This window comes from Mustela putorius, unplaced genomic scaffold (assembly GCF_011764305.1).
Source record: "Mustela putorius furo isolate JIRA1106 unplaced genomic scaffold, ASM1176430v1.1 tig00537342_pilon_pilon_pilon, whole genome shotgun sequence".
Lineage (NCBI taxonomy): Eukaryota > Metazoa > Chordata > Mammalia > Carnivora > Mustelidae > Mustela > Mustela putorius.
The window spans coordinates 11671-34962 of record NW_025422464.1 but is presented as its reverse complement, the minus strand read 5'-3'; the positions used below and the strand labels follow the sequence as shown (position 1 = coordinate 34962).

Below are 23292 nucleotides of genomic sequence, written 5' to 3'. Positions count from 1 at the left end.
TAAAATGGGCAGAAGACTTACACAAACATTTCTCTGAAGAAGACATATACACTACCAGTAAGCACATAAAAGATACACAATATTACTAATCATTACAGAAATGCACATGAAACTGCAGTGAGATACCATTTCACACCCATCAGAAAGGCTTTCAACAGAAACAGAAAACAACAAATATTGGCAAAGATGTGGAGAAACGGGAATCACTGAGCACTGCTAGCTGGCTACAGACACTGGGGGATACAAAGAATTACTATATAATCCATAAATTCAACTTCTGGGTATGACATGATATAACAGAAACTAGGTATATGAACAGATTATTTGTACACCCATATTCAGAGAAACATCATTCAAAACAGCCAAAAGATATAAAAAAATGTCCAAAGGATGAATACATGAACAAAATGTGTTATGCACTTTTTGTATACATGCAATGCATTATTATTCTGCTACAAAGATACATGCTAAATGAACTGAGATATGCTACATGATATAAAACAGGTGCAAAAGTATTTATGCATGCAGGCTACCACTTAAATGAGGCACCCAGAGTAGTCAAAAAGCACAGAGATGGGAAGTAGAATTGTGGTTACTAGAGGCTGAGGGAGAGAAGGAGTTACTGGTTAGTAACATAGAGGCTTGGTTTGTTTCTAGATGTGGATAGTGGTGATGGTTCACAACAACATAAATAAATGTATTTGATACCCCTGAAATGCATTACCTAACAGTGGTTAATATGGTACATTTAATGATATGTGTATTTTACCACAATGAATTAAAAAACAAAACAAAACATAGAAACACAAGACCAGGGCTGAAGTTTCATATGGGCCATCTACAATAAGGAACCACGAAGACTGAGAACAGGAATCAGGCTTCTGTGGACAACTGTGGGTCAGTGCAAGTCTTCAGTGAGTGAGAGTTGGGTAACCAGAAAAGATGGTTCATGACAACAAGAGAAAAAACAGCATGACAGCTACATTTGTCTCACACCTTTGGAAACCCAGGTTTTAAAAAGACAGAGGAACAGAAAGAAATTAAAGGGTGCACCTCCTAGCCTCAAGATATTTGGGCACTGAGAGAAGACCAAAAGGGAGTAATTTCCTTAGAGGAAAAACATCTTTCAGCAATGTAAGTTGAGGTACTGATTTTAGATACAGCTATAAATTCTGAAATTTGCATTTCATTTGGTACAGAGTAAGAATCAAAGAAAACCATGTTGTTTGGTTGGGGGTCAGAAGGAAGAAGGAAAGACATTATCCATCTCTTAGGACCTAATTTCCCTAGTCCTAGGCACTATGGCTTTCACTTATGGCCAGGAGGCAAGATTATTCTGGTAGTTTGGCTCGAAGATGGGGGCCTCGGAATTGGGTTTCTCACAGACAACTGGAATCTGCAGCTTTAACTGTATTTTTGTGCTATCACTTGCAAAGTCTCCTCTATCCATTATTTTATTTATTGGAGCCCTCTCTATTTTTTTCTTGCTAATTGCAGCTGAAACTTTGTCAGTTTTGTTAATCTTTGCAAAGAAGCAGCTTAGTTTCACTGATCTTTTCTACTGGTTTTTGGTCTTTTTCATTTGTTTCAACTCTGATCTTTATTATTATCTTTATGTATTCCTTCCTAGTATTAACTTGGGGCTTTGGTCTTTTTCTAGTACACTGAAATGTAAATTTAGGTTGAGATTTCATGTTTTCTGAGGAAGGTACAAATTGCTATGAACCTCCCTCTGAGAAATGCTCTTGCAACCGATAGGTATGATGTATTCCCATCATTATTTGTCTCAACATTTAAAAAAAAAAAAGTCCTTCAATTAATTAAATTTAATTCCTTTAATGATGGGCACTTTAGCACATTATTTAACCTCCACACATCTGTGAACTTCCCACTTTCTTTTCAGCTTGAAGAAGTCCCTTTAACATTTCACATAAAGCTAGTTTAGTCATGATAAACTCCTTTAAGCCTTTGCCTATCTGGAGGATTCTTTACGTTTCCTTCAATTCTGAGTAACATCCTTATCCAGGTAGGTGTTCTTGGTTAGTTAGAAGTTTTGTTTTTGTTTGTTTGTTTTCCTTTCAGAACTTTGAATAATATATCGTGTTACTCCCTTCTGGCTTGCAAAGTTTCTTCTAAAAAATCTGCTGATGGTCTGATAGGATACCTATGTATATAAGGTTTTTGGCTTTTTTGTTTGTTTTCTCTTGCTCTTTTAATAATCCCAGTCTTTAGCTTTTAACATTTTAAGTACAACATGTCTTGGTGTGGATGTCTTTGGGTGCATCTTCTTTGCAACTGTGCTGCCTGGATCTCAAGGTCTGTTTCCTTCTCCAGTTCAGGAAGTTTTCACCTATCCTTTTCTAAACAAATTTTCTTCGTCGTCCTTTGTTCTCCAACTCAGAGCCTTATAACGCAAAATATTAATCCCCTTCATGTTGTCCCCTAAGTCCCCTCAGCTGTCTTCATCTTTTTTTTAATTTTTTTTTCTAGTTTTTCTTTTTGCTGCTCTGATTGTGTGAGATCACTGTTCTTGCTGCAGAGTTCATGGACTCTTCTATCTTACCTAGTCTGCTGTTAAGCCCCTGTAGTGTACTTTTCAGTTCAGTTATTGTATTCTTTTTCTCTTTGGCTCTTTCTTATATATTCTATCTCTTTGTTGAGGTTCTCACTGTTTTCAACCACTCATTTCCCAGGTTCAGTGAGCATCTTCCTGACAGTCATCACTTTGAACTCTTTATCAGATAAACTGCTTATTCTGTTACATTATGGTTTCTTATCTTGCTCTTTCCTTTGGAACATATTCCTCAGTTTCATTTTTCTTGACTCTCTTTCACAGTGTCTATGCAGTAGATGAAGTGGCCACCCCTCCCAGTCTTGAAGGAATGTATTTTGTTTTGTGTAGCATGAACAGCAGAATTCAGCAATGCCCTACACAACTTGGTTGTCTGTCAGACCTTCCTGATTGTCCAATGGCCTACTTGTCCCTTCATAAACTCAAGGTTGTTCAGTGTACCAAGACCTGCCAGTGTCCCAAAGTACACAGATCTCAAAGATCACTAAGGTTTGTGCTGACTGGAAGCCAGGCCCCAATAACACATCTTAAAATATGCAAATATATGGAGTTCTGTAGGATCAGAAGCATAAGGCAGGCTGCCTGCCAGAACAGGAGATCTGGAGGTGCTCCTGGGTGAAAGTCATAAAAATCAAGATTCTAGATGAGCAAACAAGCTCCTTTCTGAGAGATACTGTTAGCTACAGTGAAGCAGTGGAAGAGAACAACAATGGCATACTCTGGCCTCTAAGAGAGAAACTACATAGGGCCCTAGAAACAGGAAGCCTGCCCCTTGAGCCAATGTTTCAGGACAAGCAAATGAACATTTTTTGCAAGACTTGATGCTATGTTTCAGTTCTAGCCAACGACTGTATCTGATCAAGGAGTACAACACTCTCACTTGACAAGGCATTCAAGAGATGTCCTAAGGCAACAGACACATGTAAGAGCTCTTCTCTGAGAGAGACTAGTGCTCTGGAGTGGCTCTTTCAAGGTCTCTAGAAATGTTTACAGTCTGCCTATATAGGCGTGTCTATTAGAAGACTGCCCCTCAGACTGCAGCTGTGATGATAAAGTTTCTCAGAAAGACTGAAGATATGTTTTAGTTTGCCCTGGGGATGGTAGTCAGTGAAGAACTGTCTCTGCTTGTTACAGCCCTGTGGGATCCAGCAGATCAATTTCCTCAGCCTAAAGAGCCAGACAACAAAGAGTTGTCCCTTGGGAGGCAACCACAAAATGGTCAGCAGACTTGTGTAAAAGCTTCCCCCTGGGAATTGTGGAACATGGCAGAGGGAGAGGTCAAAGATGCTACCTACCAAGGAAAAACAAATAAAAGAATGGTTCCCACTGATTGTAGCAGCACACATGGAGAATGCAAAGATGGCATCCACTAAAGGGGGAAACAAAAAGTGCAGAGTTAAGTGAAAAAAGGGCACTGATGGTCTTTAAGGATAGGAGAAGGGTATAAAAATGATACCTGCTATCACCGCAGTCCCTGAAGAGCATTCCAACATGCCCTGTCCCTCAGGTCCAGACTAAAATAATCAAATGAGCGTCTTTCACATTAAGTCCAGGTGCTTTTCAAACAGCGGTTTCTGTGTTGGGCCTTAGGTCAAGTGAATGTATTCACAAGCCCTTACATAGCAGTACCTCAGTTTATACTACCCTTTGAGTCTTGCCAATAGAAATCCTACCAGTATTCAAAGCCAGATTATTGTGGGAGTCTGTCTCTCAGTGGCAGATCTTAAAAGCTGGGATGTGTAATGTAAACTACAACCCTTTGTTCATCACAGAAAAGGTCTGGATTTGTGAGTTCCCTCCAGATTGTTGACAGCCATGTCGGAGACAGAATTTGTGTCTTAGTCTCTCCTGTCCACTGTGATGTTACCCTTAGCTTTTTTGATAGTGACATACTCTCAAAATGGTCTCACTGTTACATATCCTAAGTCTACTACTCTACTTTTTTAGGAAATTAGTTTTCCAAGAAACAAAGTATTAGAACTTTTTTTTTTTTCAAAACAAAATATACCTGTTTTATTACTCATAAGAACTACTGATCTGAATAAGATGAAAGATAGGTTACTCACTAGCATAAGTCTCTAATGTGTCACTTGCTAAACATATGCTGTAATTTTTACTGATGTCCTCCTCCTAAGTAAAAGCCCACTTGATTTTGGTTTCTCTAAATCTAATCCCTGGGCCAACAGCTTTGGTCGTTACCTAAGAACTTGATAGAATATGGTATTTTAGCCATGCTCCCCACCCCTGCCTCAAATCCAGTATAGAGTGAATTTTACATCTACTGAATCAGAATCTACAATCAAAATTCACCAATGATTTGTAGGAGTTTAAGGATTGCCCTAGCCCACTATGCTAGTCAATTTGCTCTCTCCTGCCTAATCCTTTCATGCTGCCTGCTGATATCCTAACACCAGGCTAACTACCCAACCTTTCATCATTCTGTCACTTTTCTATGCAAATTTCACTCCTTTCTCCATCTTTTTTTTTTTTAACCACTTCTTATTTGATTTTCATCATGTGAGTGTATCATTACACACTGACTTCACTACCCAGTGGAAGCAGACATTTCCTTTCCTGAGGCCAGCAATCCAACACTCTGATTACTGCCATGTTTGCATCTGGACAATTTCTAGGCCTTTTCATTGATGCTCAGTGGTTCCCACCTCTTACAATTTTAGAAGATGCCAGTGGAGTATATGCATACTACCTGAAGGAATAGTAACTATTATTCTTTCAGTTCTATACGTAAAAGTCCATTATTCATGAACCATAGTATGTTTTGATACTGTGAAGTATCCAAGATATAGAGCATGATATAGAGTTGTTGCTTTAATAACACGTGTGAATGCATAAAATTCACTAAAATAATTTACATAAATATTTCACAAAACACAAGAATTTTGGCATTTACAATAGAACCAATAACTCTAAAAAAATCCCACTATTCTTCAAAAGATCTTATGACTTTCCTATTCTTCACTTTTAAAATCAGGGCAGGGTTTCCATGTTGAAGAGTAATTCCACATACGCCAAAAAAGGATTAATGTTACTTGAATAACATAGGCCACTCTCAGAACAAATTATTTTCTATGAGTCAACTTCTTTGGAAGATGGAGGAAAAATATGATGCCTGCCATATATTGGGTGCTAAGGAAATATTTTTCTAAGAAACTACTAGACTACTTCATGTAATTCACAACTTCAGTCAAATTCCTTAAAGCTTTCAAATTTAATCTGCTTTCATGTCTAAAATCCCTCAATTTACATATGAAATTATTCCCTCACAATGTCAGGCATGTAAACATACAAGGAAAATGCAAACTTAGAAATGCTAAAACTAGGGCTCCTTGGTGGCTCAGTCAGGTAAGCATCTGCCTTCAGCTCAAGTCATGATCCCAGGGTCCTGGGATCCAGTCTCTCTGCAGGCTCCCTCTCCCTTACTTCCCTCCTCACCCCCATGTTCGCTCGCTCTCTCTGATAAATAAATAAGATCTTTAAAAACACATGCTGAAACTGAGTTTTACAAAATCTATTCTAAAACTCAAAAAGCAATAAAATGTTGTGTGTCACACCATTAAATGGGCCCATACAATCAACCTAAGCCTCTTCCCTTCAATTTTGTACAACTTTACTTTTAAAGCCATACCAAAATTCTATGTTAAAAATTTATCAAGCACACACACACAAATTTTGCTATATTTTACATAAGTTTTGCACCCTTAATACTCACAAGATCAGCGTATTTCTTACAGAGAGCTGCCAGCTTCTCCTCTGGAGTTGAAAGAGTGTTTAAAGCGTGCATCAATAATAACACTTCTTTTCCTGAAGGCCAATAAAAGGGGAAAAAAGTACCAGAAGGAGAAAATTAATCCAATCTGTAAATTCTACATAAATTTTATGTTCAAATATCCATGTTATGATGTAAGGGTGTAAGTCAGACACAGATTCACCAATAAATCAGGGTAACGATTAGGAGGAATCCCCTACCCCCAACAAATTTCTTCAGTTTACTAACATTATTAGCAATTTACTATTTGGTACTTGGACAGTAAGCACACCACTTCTTCAAAGTTTAAAAACTCTTACTTAACTGCTGATTCTAAGGTACAACATTTTACAAACGGTAGGAATGTTTTCAAAACCTTTCCACTGGCCAAATACAAATACTGAGAGACGTTTAAGACTGCTCATCTAGCACACTCTGCCTATCTAAAATGCACATAATCCACTGTGACTAACAACTTTTCCAATGACCAATTTGAGCTATGATTGTTTTCTGGTGATTTACCAAGCATATTCTGGGTATTTAGAGTCTTCTACCATACAAAACGATAAACTCAAAAGGCATGAAAGACCTCAATGTGAGACAGGAATCCATCAAAATCCTAGAGGAAAACACAGGCAGCCACCTGTGTGACCTCACCCATAGCAACTTCTTGCTAGACATGCTCCAAAAAACAAGGGGGGCAACAATAGGGAAAAATTACTTTTGGGACTTAATATAAAAAGCTTCTGCACGTGAGGAAAACACTCAACAAAACTGAGAGGCAACTCATGGAATGAGAGAAGATGTTTGCAAAAGACATTTCAGATAAAAGACTGGTATCTAACATCTATAAAGAACTCATCAAACTCAACACCCAAAAAACAATCAACCCAGGCAAGAAATGGGCAGAAGATGCAAACAAGCATTTCCCAAGAAGACTTAAAAATGGACAGCAGACACAGGCGAAAATGCGCGACATCACTGGGCAAATCAAAACAATGAGATAATACCTCCACGGTCAGAATGGCTCAAATGAACAATCCAGGAAACAAGAGATGTTGCCGAGGATACAGAGAAAGGGGAACCCTCTTACACTATTGGTAGGAATGCAAAGTGGTGCAGCCACTTTAGAAAAAGTGTGGAGATTCTGAAGAAATTAAAAATAGAGCTACCCTATAAGCTAGCAATTGAACTACTAATTATTTACCAAAGAATATAAACACAGTGATCCAAAGGGGCACCCGTACCCCAATGTTTATAACAGGAATTTCTACAATAGCCCAACTATGGAAAGAGCCCAGATGTCTATCAACAGATGAATGGGTAATGGTGTGTGTGTGTGTGTGTAAAGGAATATTACTCTGCCATCAAAAAGAATGAAATCTTACCATTTCCAAGGACATGGATGGAACTGGAGGGTATTAGGCTAAGTGAAATAAGTCAGAGAAAGAGAACTGTCATGTGATTTCACTCATATGTGGAATTTAAATAACCAAAACAGAGGATCGAAGGGAAGGACAAATAAGACCAAAAACAGATGGAGCCCTATTTGAAAGATGCTGATCTCTACCGAAACAAACTGAGGGTTTGAGAGATGAGAGATCCTTAACTCTAGGAAACAAACTGAGGATTACTCGAGGGCAAGGCAGGGGAGGCAGAGTGGGGCAACTGGGTGATGGGCAGTAATGAGTGCTCATAATGGAAGGAGCACCGGGTGTGTACATACGACTGATGAATTACTGAACTCTACCTCTGAAACTAACATTTTATTTAAGTGAATTTAAATAAAATTCTTTGCACACAAAATTTTCATTTTGAAACTGTTTCTTATTGGGTTAGAACAAATAAAGAGGGAATGAAATAATATATGTAAACTGTAATTTTATGAAGATTTTAAACTATAACCATTTACAACGATTTAACCATTTACCAACCATTAAACTACTAAAAAAAAACCTAAAGCTATATTTTACATGTATCACTGAGGCTGCCAATATAAAAGATACCTATCTTGTTTCAAGGAATTTTAAATACTACTCACATTCCTATAAATTTTAAAGTCATAAAGGATGGCAGAAAAGAGATTTTAAAAATTCCAAGTTAGTGTTAGGTACAGAAATCACTCAATTCAAACCAGGTAAATGCCAGTTCTAACAATCATTTTTAAAATGAGAAGCAGCTCCTAAGGCAAAGTCAGGGTTTTAAATTTTATTTTTGAAATTTAACATACTACATTCTTAGCCCTAAAATGTCAAACTAACATACCAGAAGGGAGAAAAAACACCCTGAAATTTCAGACTTATTAGCCTGCTTTCTAAGCCAGGGATAACATATCATGGCCAAATTTTAGTAAATATTCTTTAAATAAACTGAGCAAAAACAATCTTCGTAGTAATTGGTCGATTAAAGAACCAAACAACAGACACAAGAATAGTGCTTCTGCCATATGGCTACAGACTTTTTCACAAAAAGAAAACAAAAACAGAAACAAAAAAACATAAAAACACGTTCTTGATTATTTAGGTAAAATACCTTGGACCCTGTAACTAAGGCCCTCTCTTGCCACTTTTCCCTCCTGCGTAGAACTGACTGATCTGTTCAAAAATAACAGAGCTGGTTTTTTTTTAAACCAAAACCACAAAATACCTGAAAAAAACTGGACAGGTTCTATAGTTTACCCTGTGCCACAGAAAAGCTAGGTAAAATAAGCAGCAACATAAAAATGTCCAACCACTGTGCAGAGAATATTACCTAAGGTTTTTCCTTTGTTCCTGTTGCACTCCCGAATCTTCTTGACTATCAGAAGGATCCTTGCCAGCATCTGGTCCAGGAGGATCCATTCTTGACTCTTGCATGTAGTGCACTGGGTTCACCAAAATCCTGTTCTTTGTTATAAAGTTACTGCCTTCATCCTCTTGCAAGGAATTCTTATTACTTGTGCCAGAACAATCTGAGTCTTGGTGTTGAGGAATATCATTTGATTGAGAGTTACACAATATATCTGCTTTCAACTCCTAGCCTGCAAATTCTAGATTCTTCCATTATGCCAATCACACGCTAGAAAGAATGAAAGAAAAAAAGATCATGGAAGGGAGGCTAAATCAAATGTAATCACAGGAAGGAATTTATACAGTACATAAAAATACAGTTTTTCCATCCTACATTGCTGATGTCTAAATGTACTTTTTTTACTTTTTTGTATGTGGTACAATCAATAGGCACATCATCATGGGCAGTTTTTCGCCCTTTCATGGTTGTTTACAAAATAATAGTGCAATTTTAAATTAAAGGAGGCAAAGAGTTAAAAAGAACTACCATAATGGTAGAATAGGAAGCTCCAAGGCACTGTTCTTCCAATAAGTAATATGCTGCCAAAATCCATCAGAAACAACTTTTGCAGAAACAACTTTTTCTCAAATTTTCTAAAAAGAAAAAAATTTTCTCAAATTTTTAAATTTAAAACTTCAACCCAAATGGAAGACTTTAGTGATAGAAAAGCAGCTGTTTTGCAGAAGGAAAGCACCATGGGATTTTAAACTTCCCACCTACCGTACTTCACACTCTAGTGGCTATAAAAGATGGGAAGCCCATACTCTTAGTGCCAGAGAGAACAATATGGAGATCATTTTAAAGGATCATTCAACCTTTCTGGCAGCCCCCTGAGAAACCTGTATATGAGTATGCCTTTGTTATATGAGAGCTGTCCCAAGCCTGGAGTAGCTTCCCAGGAAGCTCTGGATTTAAAAACTTGTAGGCACAAATACTGCCTTTCAGCAGCCTGGGGTAAGGGACAAAACCAGGGAAAAAGCAAGCAACAGAGAGAAAACACTAAGAAGAGAGAAACTGGAAAAAGAAATGATAATATGCTTTTAGAAGCTCTCACATTAAACTTATCTTTCATCTCTTCCCTGGTCCCTCACTCTGGCCTTTAAATAGAAGTGAAGGCATTTCATTTGAAAGCAAAGTTATAAAGACCCTGGTTATGCTGCTCAGAAGCAAGAAGAAATACTTCTTATATATGTTTCTTCTTACGTATGATGTAGACCCTACTCTCTCCTCCTTCTTCATTTCCTCTAATTTCTTCCTGTGCACCCTGACTTTAGCCACCTTAAGGAGAGAGATGGTTAGGGCTGAGACCAAGAATCCCCCCATCCCCAAATGGAACCAAAGTCCACACACATGCATCCTAGTATGCTCGCATACTGTGAGGAATAGACAGAGTCAAATTTTTTAGGTCTCTGCTTAACAACAGCTATCCAAGTCACTGACCCACCTGATTCTGTTTCACTAATGGCATCTGGGGCACACACACCACAATATACCTAGGAAGTCAGACAAACTTGATTTGGGCCTTATTCGATGTACTGTTAGTGCTGCCCCCAAAGTTAAATGTATAGTACAAATTACTATACAAATACATACATATATATTAGATATGAAGTATAATGAAATATATGAAGTGTATGAAGTGCTGCCAGTAGGGATTCTCTCATTTAGGAAACACACAAATAAGTACATTGGGGGGCCCACAAACTCTAAAGACTCCTTTATGTTACAAAGTCTCTATGATAAGGCAAGCAAAGAACAGCCCTCCTCACACACCAGGCGTATCCTTTTTGAAAAGCACCAATTATCTTACCTCGAGGCTCTTGCAAACAGTGAATACCTAGTGAATGAAATTCTCCTGAGTCTCTGGCCTAATATTTTTCTTTTGGGGTGGGTGAGCTCAGTATATCAGACTTACCACGTGGGAAAGGGCCCAACAAAACTTTATTTCTTAAATTTAAATGGTAGTATCAAGAATTTAGCCAGCAAAGTCTCATCTCAGTATTACACAAAGAAGTGGAAGGCATTATTTTGCAGATTCATTGCCTAAAGCAAAAGACACTGCCCTAATAGAGATTCACAGAGGCTCTCAAAACTCATGGTCCCATTTACGAGGTGATTCAGTTACAATGAAACTAAACCGTATGTAGTGGCTGGCTGTGGTGGCTGTTTTATTGCAAATTATGAAGGACCAAGAATGGGGTATAAAACATTCTGCTGGTGGAGAGAATTCAAGGTAACTCTCATTGCTTTTGACCTATATTCCCTGAAAAAACCTTACTATAAAAGCCTCACTATTGGTGTTTAGCTTAGAAAACTACCAATGAACACAGATGAACACAGTGGTAGATGAAAATCAATCACACCTACTAAATAAATCATCTGAGCTATTCATACAAATACCCAAGGCAACTAAAATGAAGCCATTGATCAAGGCCTGCACTACTCAGACTGCCACCATTGCTAGCTGAATTATAGTCACTGCACTGATCATGGCAATGTGAACACCATTAAATGAAATTCAAAGCATCCTGACCTTTCATAAGCTGATGCTTCTTTCATTCCCCTAACACCAAAACCAAATCAATCCATGTGGTATATTCTTCAGGTACAAATGGGGCCTAAAGGAATCAACTTTGGCTCAGCTACTTGGATACTTCTGTGGACTGACATGGGTTCCTATACTGCAAGGAAAATGACCAGTTGTCTACAGCCGATGGGGTGTCCCTAAGATGATCGCCCACACAGGTCAAAGAAGTCAGAATGGATCTCTGCAGTTTGTAAAACTTTTTCCTCATCCCTCAAGTACCTAACCTTTCTGGACAAAAGGACTTCTACAAGTAGGGGATGACTGGGGACAAAACGTGAAGCTAAATCTACTAGATATGGCCCATTTTGTGGCAGTTATAAAAATCGAGGCACTGAGTAACAGGTAGAACTGAGGAGCATTGAGGAGGCAAAGTAATACTATCCTATGTCTTCCAAAACTGTTTCTCATTAAAAATATACTCTGGTGTGGCCCTTCTCAAAGTGTTAAAATCTCTTTGGGTCTGACACACTGATGAAAAAGTAACTACTTCCAACCAGACTAGCTCAGACAGAATAAGAATTATTATCTTTTAAAAGGAAGCAGTAATGGATGCTCCAGCTCCTGCAACTCCCCCAAATAATACACTTATGTTGGTAAGTGACTGAATGTCTTTCCTGCCCTCATTCCTCTAGTCATCACCAAGTTATTCCAGAGTTCCAAGAAGGGTTCCATTATTCCATTCCATTCAACAAATGGAATCCAGCTGACACACAACTGACCCAGGGCAAATAGGACAGAGTGGTCTCAGGGAGGCCTTTCAAAAAGGCGAAGAGGATACAATTCAATTACTTAAATTATAAGATTTACAAAGTTTCCTCTAGGGAGCTAGGCTGTAAAGCACTCTAAAATTTTTGCCCACTTGGGAACACATGATTTAAGTACTACTTTGGAAGCCCCCAAATCATAAACACTTTCTTTAACAGAGGTACAAGATGTGCCTCTTCTTCACAGAAGTTGTGCATTAACTTGAAACCCTCAAAAAACTGTGTCTTCTACCCTTAGCGGTGGTCAAAAAAATGATCAATTCTTTAAGGAAACACAACCAGTACTTGTAGACCATTCAATGATCCACACTCCACACCAGCGCGAAAGGTCACACTGAGCCTCATGGAAGAAAGCCATCCAACTTTCTGCAGTAGATCTGAAAGTTAATCCTGCCACTTGGGCTCTTTCTGATGCTTGGGAGTCATGTTGACAGTATCCATCAGATAAACTGAAAAAATATGGTCCTAGCCAGATACTAATCAGATAGAACAGTGTGGCCAATGGAGTTTTGTGTACCCAAGGGAAAATTCACTAGAACCCATGACATCGTGTTTCTGCTTCTCCTGTGGACAGAGACAACTGCTGTCTTTGTTTCAGGCTATCTTTACAAGGATCTCTATACAACAAACAGCCTTGGGTGAAAAAACAGAAATCATGTCTACTCTAAAGCAGCAGACATATTTGTCTATTGACATGTTGCCAATTGCTGCTATAATAAATTGCCTTGTGGCTTATTTATTATTTTACATCAAAAGTCTATGGGAGAATCCATTTCCTTGACTTTAATGGAGGCTAGCTCCTGGCCCTTCTTTCCATCTTCAAAGCCAGTAACAGCAAACCAAGTCTTATGCACAATGCCCTCACTCTCACTCTGACTCTTGTCATCCTCCCTCTGTTATAAAGATGCTTGCAATTTCTCTGGGCCCATCCTGATAATCCCTCAAAATCCCCATCTTTGTAAACACATCTACACCAAGTCCCTTTGGCCAATAAGATAATTTACAGGTCGCTGTTTAAGACATGGGCATCTTTGAGCAGCCACCATTCTGTCACATTATAAAAGTCAGGTTCCCTAAGCTTAGGATTCCTCTTACGAAATCCAAACATCACCTGGTTCTCTTTACATCACCCTGAAGGAACTGAGGTTCAGGAAATAGGTGTGAATGTGAAAACTCTTGGTTATGTGTTATTGTAAAAAACTGTCTTCTGTCTCAAGATAAAAGTCATAAACTATTGCAAAAAAATTAGTTTGTAAGTGAAATTATTTATCTGACCCTATGTAGTTTCTAGTTACTGTGATTATTCAAATTTGGTTATACTTGCAAGGCATTTTGCAGAAAATGAATATTAAACAAGCTCACAAGAATAAACAATAGACAATATCTGTTCCAATGGGAAAATTCAAATGAAAATTAGAATTTTGGAAAATTTCATTCAGCCACCATGACTGGCAGACTCCAGGTACATAAAGACTTTACCGATGAGATTGATCATGGTATCAACAACTATGATAGTCTAATATTATAGAAACATGTGAAAGAGCTATACAACTCAGTGACTCAATATTTTTCCACAAGACAATGCATTACAAAAACGACTCAATGGACAGGATGAATCGAAAGCATAAAACATAGCTTTAGATTTTAAAAGAGCTCATTAGAAAAAGTTCTGATAGGGCTTAAGATTCTATATGGGAGTCATCAATGCTTTTTAAGTTATCTTAAAAGTGAAATTAAAGTAACAGTTAAGTTACTTCTTAAGCCAAAAATTAGAGAACTGTTGCCTTTGGGGGGTAAATAAGGATACCTAAATTATTATCAGGCAAACCCAACTTTAGGGAACATGCCCTGGAACTGGGTAGGAAAACAGGAGAGGAGTTCCAACCACTTCCTTTTTGATCAACTATAACTTATAAATAAGATCTCCATTTGTGAAGTGATTGGTATTATTAAGCCAGGATAATCCAAATAGGAGGTGAAATAAAGCATTTTCCCTTGTATCTTCATTGCTCTAGCTTAAACCCATCTGCAACATAATTAGGAGCTATGCCACCTAAGAAAGGTTTGCTTTGTTTTTTTTTCTGTTTTGGTTTTGTTTGTTAACTGGATATATTATCCAGATACCACTACTTTACAAAATTAAGGTTACACTAGAGAGAAACACATGACTAAAAACAATGAAGCAGGGCTTCCAAAAAAAACCCATTCCTATACTAAGCAATGATTACGCTCCCATAAAAATCCAAATTTTAATTTTCTGAAACTCTGAAATATAATCAAAACTTACAATCACCACAGAAAGGCTAAATGAAGAAAAAAGCTACTGCTAACTACATTTTAGTAAAGGGATACTGAGGCTTTCTAATTATCTGCCTAACAGACCCTAACCATAGTAGCCTGGAGGTAGCTAGCCTTCCTGGTGTGACTTGGCTGTTGGCAGAGTGGGTAACAGAAACCTTGTTCTTAAGCTCTCTGATGATGGATTTTGACCTACAAGGCAGCTCCCAAGGAGCCTTTGTTTTCCCCGCCTTTAGAATCTCTCAGACTCAGACTAGTATAGCCTCCTAGTATAAAATCTGAAGTAACAGCTGCAAACCCCTATTCTGGGCTAAAAAGAAACATAAGGCAAACAGCATGGAAATGAGAAATTTGAAAAAGAAGATACATGGAAGAGAGCTTTTGAAAAGTCTCCAAGTATAACCAGGGACTCTAGAAAGACCAGACATATGAAAGTGAAGAATACACGCTCAGAAGAGACTTCAAAGACCCTTCAACCTTTTACACCTCTTATACATCTTTTACATCTTGCTATTTTCAAGGTGGTAGTACAAGCTAAGGCAAGTTTCTAAATGTCCTGGATAAGTATTAAGGAGTTCCCCAAATGGAGCCCATTTGCAAAGACTGGGTTTATTTTTAGTTCCCCTCCCCCCTGTTTTCAAAAGAAATCTTGTTTCAAATCATTGGCTGACCTCTAGCTAAAGCCATACAAAACATTTATTACTTTTACAAAAACAGCTCTTATCATCCAAAGCATAAAAAGTTACTAAACAACTACCACACCCCCAACAAGCACCAACAAGGAACAAAGCGTAGGGGAAGAATCTGGCTTCCAGAGTTCAATGTTCACCACAGCACATATCTTACTCACTGCCTTCTCTTAACCAAACTTTAGACAAGTTTCTCTCCTTCCTCATGCCCCTGAATTTGACTTACTCCTGAGTAAGCACAAAAACAAAGATTACGCCCCCTTAAGTAGGTCATCCACAGAAGAGTTGTGACATATTTTTCATCATGCTGTCCTGCTCATTCTTTCCTTGCTTCATTTACCCTTGAAAAGTTTCTACTAACCTGCTTATGCCCTTCCAATAAAGGAAAAAATCATTCTCTCTCTGCTTCTGAAATACTTTCAGATTTCTAAAATCAGTAGTATGTTCTCCCTATTGCAGTAAAGTCTTTGAATAAGGTATCTTATCAAATCACAATTTGTTTTTGTTTGACAATAACATAATATTCACAACATTTATTTGTCAACAGAAAAATTACAAATTACGCAAAGAAAAATGGAATGATGCGCAAATCACAGGAATAATAAGATAAATGAACAGAAAAGGTCCTTGAGGAAACTGTAGCATTACATATATTTTGAACAAAGCTTGTAACTATGCTCAAAAAGTTAAAAAATGAAACTTACACAAAGTGCTAAATCCAGGAAAATGATATATGAACAAAATAAACAGCATCAGTAAAGAAGGATTTTTTAAAGACAACCGAATAGAAATTCCCAGAGCAAAAAGTACAATAATGAAAGGAAAATCCATTAAAGAGAGAGGCTCAATAGCAGAGTTCAGCAGGCAGGGGAATCAGCAAACCAGAAGTTAGGTCAACTGAAATAGTCTGAGAAACAGAAAGAAGAATAAACACAATTAGTAGTGCATAAGAGACTTGTAATATACCATGAAGCAAACCAGCATACACAGAATGAAAGTTAAAGGGGAAGTGAAAGAGAAAGAGCCCCCTACCAAAAAAAACAACCTTTTTTGTTTTGAATAGCAGCCCCAAGATCTTTCACAGTTGATGAAAAAACTATTAATCTAACACATTCAATGAACTAAACAAACTTTAGGTATGAAAACTCCAAATCTAGCCTTCACAATAAAAAAGGGCATTAAAAACATTTCCAGATAACCAAAAGCTGAAGATGGTAACAAATGGTAAGCAGGTTAAGCGTGTTGATCACTTCATAAACTATTAAAATGTTGAACTATGTTGTACCCCTCAAAAAACATATAATACAGTATGTCAACCAACAGTTCAATTTAAAAAATAAATAAAAAATAAATTTAAAGCAAAAGAGCAGATCCCCCACTACAAGAAATGAAAATGGTGATCCTGTGACAAAAGTGAAAAGGTATCACTCATCAATTCAAAGCCAATAAACAATAAACAATTCAAAGCCAATAAACAATTCAAAAGCCAATAAACAATTCAAAGAAATAAACAATAGCAAAGGCAGCTACATAAGAAAGCCCATTTTTGGGCTTTTAAAAAAAAATATTATTACATTTTGGCTTTTATCTTTTTTTTTCCGTCCATGATTAAAACAAAAATTACAAATATTAATACAACTATTCTAATCCATAAAAGATATATTCTTAAGACACTGCAATGAAAGAAAGGAAGAGGAGGGCAGAACTCTACAGAAGTAGACCACTCAAAATAAATTGATGTTAATTCAGATTCATGTTATAAGCTGAAGCTATCAAATATAATTCCTAAAAAATAAGAAAACTAAACAAGATACAGAAAAGAAATGAGAATTAAAATGTTACATTACAAAAACCACAAACACAAAGAAGGCAGCGATAGATGGAAAAAAGACCTAGAAAAACAAATTAACACAAGTGAATTTGTCTCTGTTGTAATTATTCTTAATGTAAAATGGAGTAAACTTTACAATTAATAAAAAACAAAGTATATAGGAATGCCTGAGTGGCCTCGGTCAGTTACTTAGGCCCAGGTAATGATTCCAGGATTCTGGAATCAGAGTTCAGTATAGGGATCTTTGCTCCAGTGGGGAGCCTGCTTCTCCTTCTCCCTCTGCCTTTGCTCCTCCCCCTGCTTGTGTGCGCTCTCTCTCTCTGACAAATAAGCTTTAAATTAATTAATTAATTAATTAAGCAAGCATGACACTTGGATTTTAAAATGAATAATCCAGGGTGCCTTGGTGGTTCAGTAGATTAAGCATCTACGTTGGCTTTTGGTCATGATGCCAGGGATCCTGGGATTGAGCCCTGCAATGACCTGCCTACTCAGCATAGAGTTTCACCTCTGGACTCCCACTCATGCTCTCTTTTGCTCTCTCTGAAATAAAGTATTAAAAAAAGGAAATGAATAATCCAACACTACATGCCTTCTAGGAGAGACTCCCGACACCTCAGATACAAGAACACAAATTGTAGGACTTTTAAAAGACGGAACAAGATATTCCATTTAAAAAAAATTCCAAGGAAAAGTAGAGTAGCAATCTAAAACTAGATAAAAAGATGTTCTGGCAAAAACTGTTTTAAAAAGACAAATGTGTTATATATTGACTAAAATGTTCAATCCAGGAAAATTAACAATCACAAATTTACATACATCTAAGAGAACCCCAAAGGATATAAGCAATAACAAACTAAGTGAAAGGAAAAATAGGTATTTTCTAAAATAAACCCCCAATAAAGTCCATCTTCTTGGGTAAAGAGGAACAAGATTTATTTTGTTTTTATTTAATTTCCCCAATGTTAAAAACATATAATAATTATTTCGGATTCCTAAGAAAGAACAAAGGACACTTAGCCTAGTGTTAAGTATTTTTTCAAGTTAGTGAGAATACTTAAAAATTAAAGAGTTTTAAAGTACCTATGTAAAAGTGATACATACAGATAGCAGATATTCAATTTTAAAATAAAAACTGAAAAACTAATATTTTATCATATTTTTCAATTCCATGTTGTTAAATAACAAAACTAAAAAAATGCTCAGAAAAGGTTTGGCAGAGGACTCTAATTTGGTAGATGAAATGAGACAGTTAAGGCACTATTAGATTCAGATTATTCATGACCAACTATTAACACAAAATGTCATTAGCCTGACCTTTTAAATTTAAATGCTAATTGAGGGGCATCTGGGTGGCTCAGTGGGTTAAAGTGCCTTTCTTTGGCTTGGGTCATGGTCCCAGGATCCTGGAACTGACCCCCCGCATGAGGCTCCCTGCTCACTCATACACGGAGCCTGCTTCCTCCTCTCTGTGCCTGCCTTTCTGCCTACTTGTATTCTGTCTGTCAAACAAATATATAAAATCTTTAAAGTAAATAAAATGCTAATTGAGTAAAACTTTGTTCCTAATTCAACCCATCTCTACTCTCATCCTAAGCAGCATAACCCAGAACTTAGTCCATAATAGCAATTTGTTTTTGAGTTTAAATCAGACTTGTTCCTGAGGGAAAGACCCTCAACATCACTGTCATATTAGTGACAATTCTGAATCCCTGGAGCATGTTGAATACATGGCTTCCCTTTCAATTCTGCAGGTATCTACTGGACCTTTCTTTCAAATGCATGAAGAGTAATAAGCGGGCAGAAAAGACAAGTGAGAAGTTAGCAACATCTTGTAGTGACAACACGAAAAATACCTGACATTTGGAAACAGACCCGTCAAAAGCTAATTCTTGACACTTAGATTAAACATAAACTTGACTTTTTAAATTCATTAAACTTGTTAGAAGATTATTATTCCGTAATTTTCATATAGGAGTGAATGTCTCAATACGTCCAAGTGAAGGGAAAAAGAAACGGGGTTTTTCATCTTCCAGAATCTTCCCTGCAATTCTCCATTCCAGGGCTATGAAACAGGATAGTGTAGGGCAGTTCATCCATTGTGCGAACTTTTCCGAACCCTACACACTGAGCCAGAACAAGTCAAATTTGCCCAATCTTAAGGAGGGCTCCCATCTTTCTGTATTCAGAGAGACAATGAAATCCCTGACGTAAATAAAATAAGGAAATATTTTTTTAGGATATATCACAGATTGAGAGACTAAAGTGTATAGAAGAGGCATTCAAAGGTCAGGAACAAGAAAGTAAGAAAAAAATCATCAATTAGAAAGAAGTTTCTACAAGACAACGTTTGCCAAGTTCACACTGGACTGAGGTCTTCTGGCACCACCTCAGTGTCGACAAATCGGTGACGCCAAGAGCCAAGGTCTCAGTAACCACGCGGCCATAACAAGGTACTTCACAGCAGCCTACAATCCAGCGCCCGCGAAAAGTAAAGGAAAAGACCTGGAAAGGAAAAATGCAGCGTAGCGACAGCTCCCCCGCCATTATGAAACTACGCAAGAGCTCTACCAAGGAGCATCCTGCGTACAATTCCTCGTGCACCCGCCGAAACCTGAGGGCTAGCTGTTGACCTCAATTAGTCTCCCGACGGTGGTGCCCACGCGGGGAGCACGGGGACGGCGGGGGCTGGGAGAGAGGACACCAGGCTCCCGGGGCCCCGCGGCGCCGTCCGCACGTGGCTGTCACACCTGGCTCACCGCTGCTTCGCCTTCCTTCTCTCTCAGGAGCACGTCCCTAAACCCTAGCAGTTTCTTTCCTCCTCATTCATCGGACCAGGGATTTAAAAAAACAAATACTTACTCCAACAGTGCTCCCCCCAGGAGGGGAAGAAGGCCGATATTCGTCCGACGGGTAAAGTAAACAAGAGTTAAAAACCAGCTTAATAAAAAACCGTATTCTCCCTCACCCTCTAATGCGGCAGCCAGTGGAGATCAGGGAATCTATCCGACGGACCTGCTAGGAATACCGGCCGCCTTCCTCCCGCACGGCCCTTCTGACCTGAGTCGCTGAGGGTTGACCGAAGCAACCAAAACCGCAGTTTAAACCAGCAGCACGGAAGCTCGTAAAACATACATCCCGGCTTCTGCACCCCCGAAACCAATCGCGCACACGAGGCCTTTCACGTGATCGGAAGAGGTTGGCTCCAGAAGAGAGGCTGGGGAGATGGGTGTGGGGAATATTGGGCTCGGCTTTTCCCGCCTCTGTGCTGTACTGGCCGCGCGAGTTTGCAAATTCCCGGATGAAGACTTTGGGAAAAACCGACACGCCTTGCAAACGGCGTGTTTCCCATCTCACAGAGCCGAAATAGTGTTTTACAGCGTAATTCAGGATTTTGAGAAAGGAAAAGTAATCGCTCCTCTGCACGCATAGCCTATTGGGATTTGTAGTTTTCAAGGGGATCTAATGTTCAGAATGTGGAAAATACTCGAAATAGTATAAGTATTTAGTGTTTGGGAAGTTAATTCTCATGGTCGTATAGAGTAATTATATGCTGCTGTTTTCCCTATTGCATATAAGCTATACGGCGGCCCTCACACCTAGGAAAAGTGTATTGGCTATTATTATTTGCCTCTCAGATATCTGCACAAAGCGCCCCTCACCCACCAAACCATCATAACCTTGATTGTCCTTCACCCGTTTTCAGATTACGGTGGGATGACAATCAATGTTTTGTTAAGTGCTGACTGCCCCTCTCGGGCTTTAAAAAAAACATAGCTCCACAATAGTTGGCGTTTAATACTTGTTGAATAGATTCTACTGCGTGAGCCACTGCTTTCTTATTAGGTTACAATACATTTCCTTTGCTGTTCCATTTTGTGGTTGTTGTAGTAATATGAAATGCTCTGAGGTTGCTCTGAGGATTCCTGAACATTCTGTTTCCAGTTGATAAAATCAAGACTTAAGACTTTTTTTAAAGGTGTAATTCACTCCATACAATTCTCCATGTTTTAAGTGTACAATTGAATAATTTTTACAGTATCTATAAAGATGCTCATTCATGGGCGCCTGGGTGGCTCAGTGGGTCAAACCACTGCCTTCCGATCAGGTCATGATCTCAGGGTCCTGGGAGTCCAGTCCCACAAATCGGGCTCTCTGCTGCAGCGGGTAACCTGCTTCCTTCTCTCTCTCTCTCTCTCTGCCTGCCTCTCTGCCTACTTGTGATCTCTCTCTGTCAAATAAATAAATAAAATCTTAAAAAAAAAAAAAGAGAGTTCATTCACTACTATATAAGTCCAGAATATTTTCGTCATCTAACCACAAAAAAAAACTATACTAAGCAATCACTTCACATCTCTCCCTAAGCCTAGCAATTGGTTTCTTTCACTTATAATAATGATGGTCGTATCCATTAGTTTTTCAGATCACTCTAGGGCTCCGTATAAACCCCGGTCTTAGCACATTTTCTTTATCCAATCATCTGCGAATGAACATTTGCATAGTTTTCACCTTTTCACTATTATGAACACCATTGTGCCATCAACTTTTCTTAACAAATATTTGAGAATCTGGTTTGAGTTCTTTGGGTATTTACTAATTTTCTAATTGCTGGATCATATGGTAATTCTATGCTTAATTTATCGCAAAACTGACAACAGTGTTTTGTCTTGAGCTGCACAATTTTATATTCCCAGTAGCAACATATTTATCCATATTCTCAACAATGCTTCCTATTATTTCATTCTTTTTTGATTATAGCCCACCAAATAGGTATGAATCAGATATCATAGTTTTGATTTGTACTGCCCCCTTGATTAAATAAGCCATTTAGCAATCTTTTCCTGTGCTTATTGGCCATTTGTATATCTTTTTGGAGAAATGTCTAATTAGATCATTAGCCCCTTTTAAAATTTGGGCTATCTATTGTTACTAGGATGTAACAGTTTTCATCACACATTCTGGATATAAATCTGGATCACATATTGATTTATAAATACTTCTTCCATTTTGGAGTTAAGTTTTTACTTTCTTCATTTCTCTTGCCACACAAAGGTTTTTAATATTGATAAAACTCAGTTTATTTTACATGTGTACTTTGATGTCATATCTTAGAAGCTGGTTGCCCTAATCCTAGAACATGATTTGTAGCTATGTTTTCTCCTAAAACATATAGCTTTAATTCTTATATTTATAAGAATTTTGAATTCCTAAATATTCTTAAAACAATTTTGAATAGCTTTTTGTACATGATGTATTGGTAGAGTCCAGTTGCATTCTTTTATTTGTTGGGTGACTTGTTATCCCAGCACCATTTATGCAAGAGACTCTCTTCCCCCATTAAATGATTTTGACCTCTTTTTGCAAATCAGTGATCATACATGTGACTGTTTTATTTCTTACTTATTTTGTATTTATTATGTTTAACTATGTTTATTCTAACATAAATATTCTAAATAAATTCTAAATATTCTAAAATAAATACTATGTTTATTCTAAAATATCTTTCAAATTTTTACTTTAAATTATCTTTCTAAAAAAATCTGTATGTTTATTCTCATGCCTTTTGCCATACTATATATACTTTATAGTTCATTTTTTTAATTAATTTTTCAGTTTTTATAAACATATATTTTTATTCCCCAGGGATACAGGTCTGTGAATCACCAGTTTTCACACGTCACCAGCACTCACCAAGGCACACATACCCTCCCCAAGGTCCATAAGCCCAGCCCCTGTCCCCCAAACCCCCCCCTCCCCCCAGGCAAAGGGCCCACTCAGTTTTTATTTTGTGAGATTAAGAGTCCTCTTATGGTTGTCCTCCCGCCCAATCCCATCTTGTTCTTGATTCTTCTCCTACCCACTTAAGCCCCCCCCCATGTTGCATGCGACACTTTCCTCATATCAGGATCGGATCATATGATAGTTTCTTTCTTCTCTGCTTGACTTCTTTCACTAA

At 37.9% G+C, this 23292-nt stretch overlaps 1 protein-coding gene across 1 annotated transcript in view; it reads right to left on the bottom strand.

The window, feature by feature from the left end:
* LOC123390397 (gamma-taxilin-like) overlaps nt 1-20373 on the bottom strand; it is a 44315-nt gene extending 23942 nt beyond the window's left edge. The window contains 5 exon segments of the mRNA XM_045074381.1: nt 6303-6394; nt 9090-9120; nt 9122-9346; nt 9348-9395; nt 20305-20373. Coding sequence (XP_044930316.1) covers nt 6303-6394; nt 9090-9120; nt 9122-9346; nt 9348-9380 — 381 coding nt within the window. The 5' untranslated portion in view covers nt 9381-9395; nt 20305-20373.
* Between the last annotated feature and the right edge of the window lie 2919 nt (nt 20374-23292).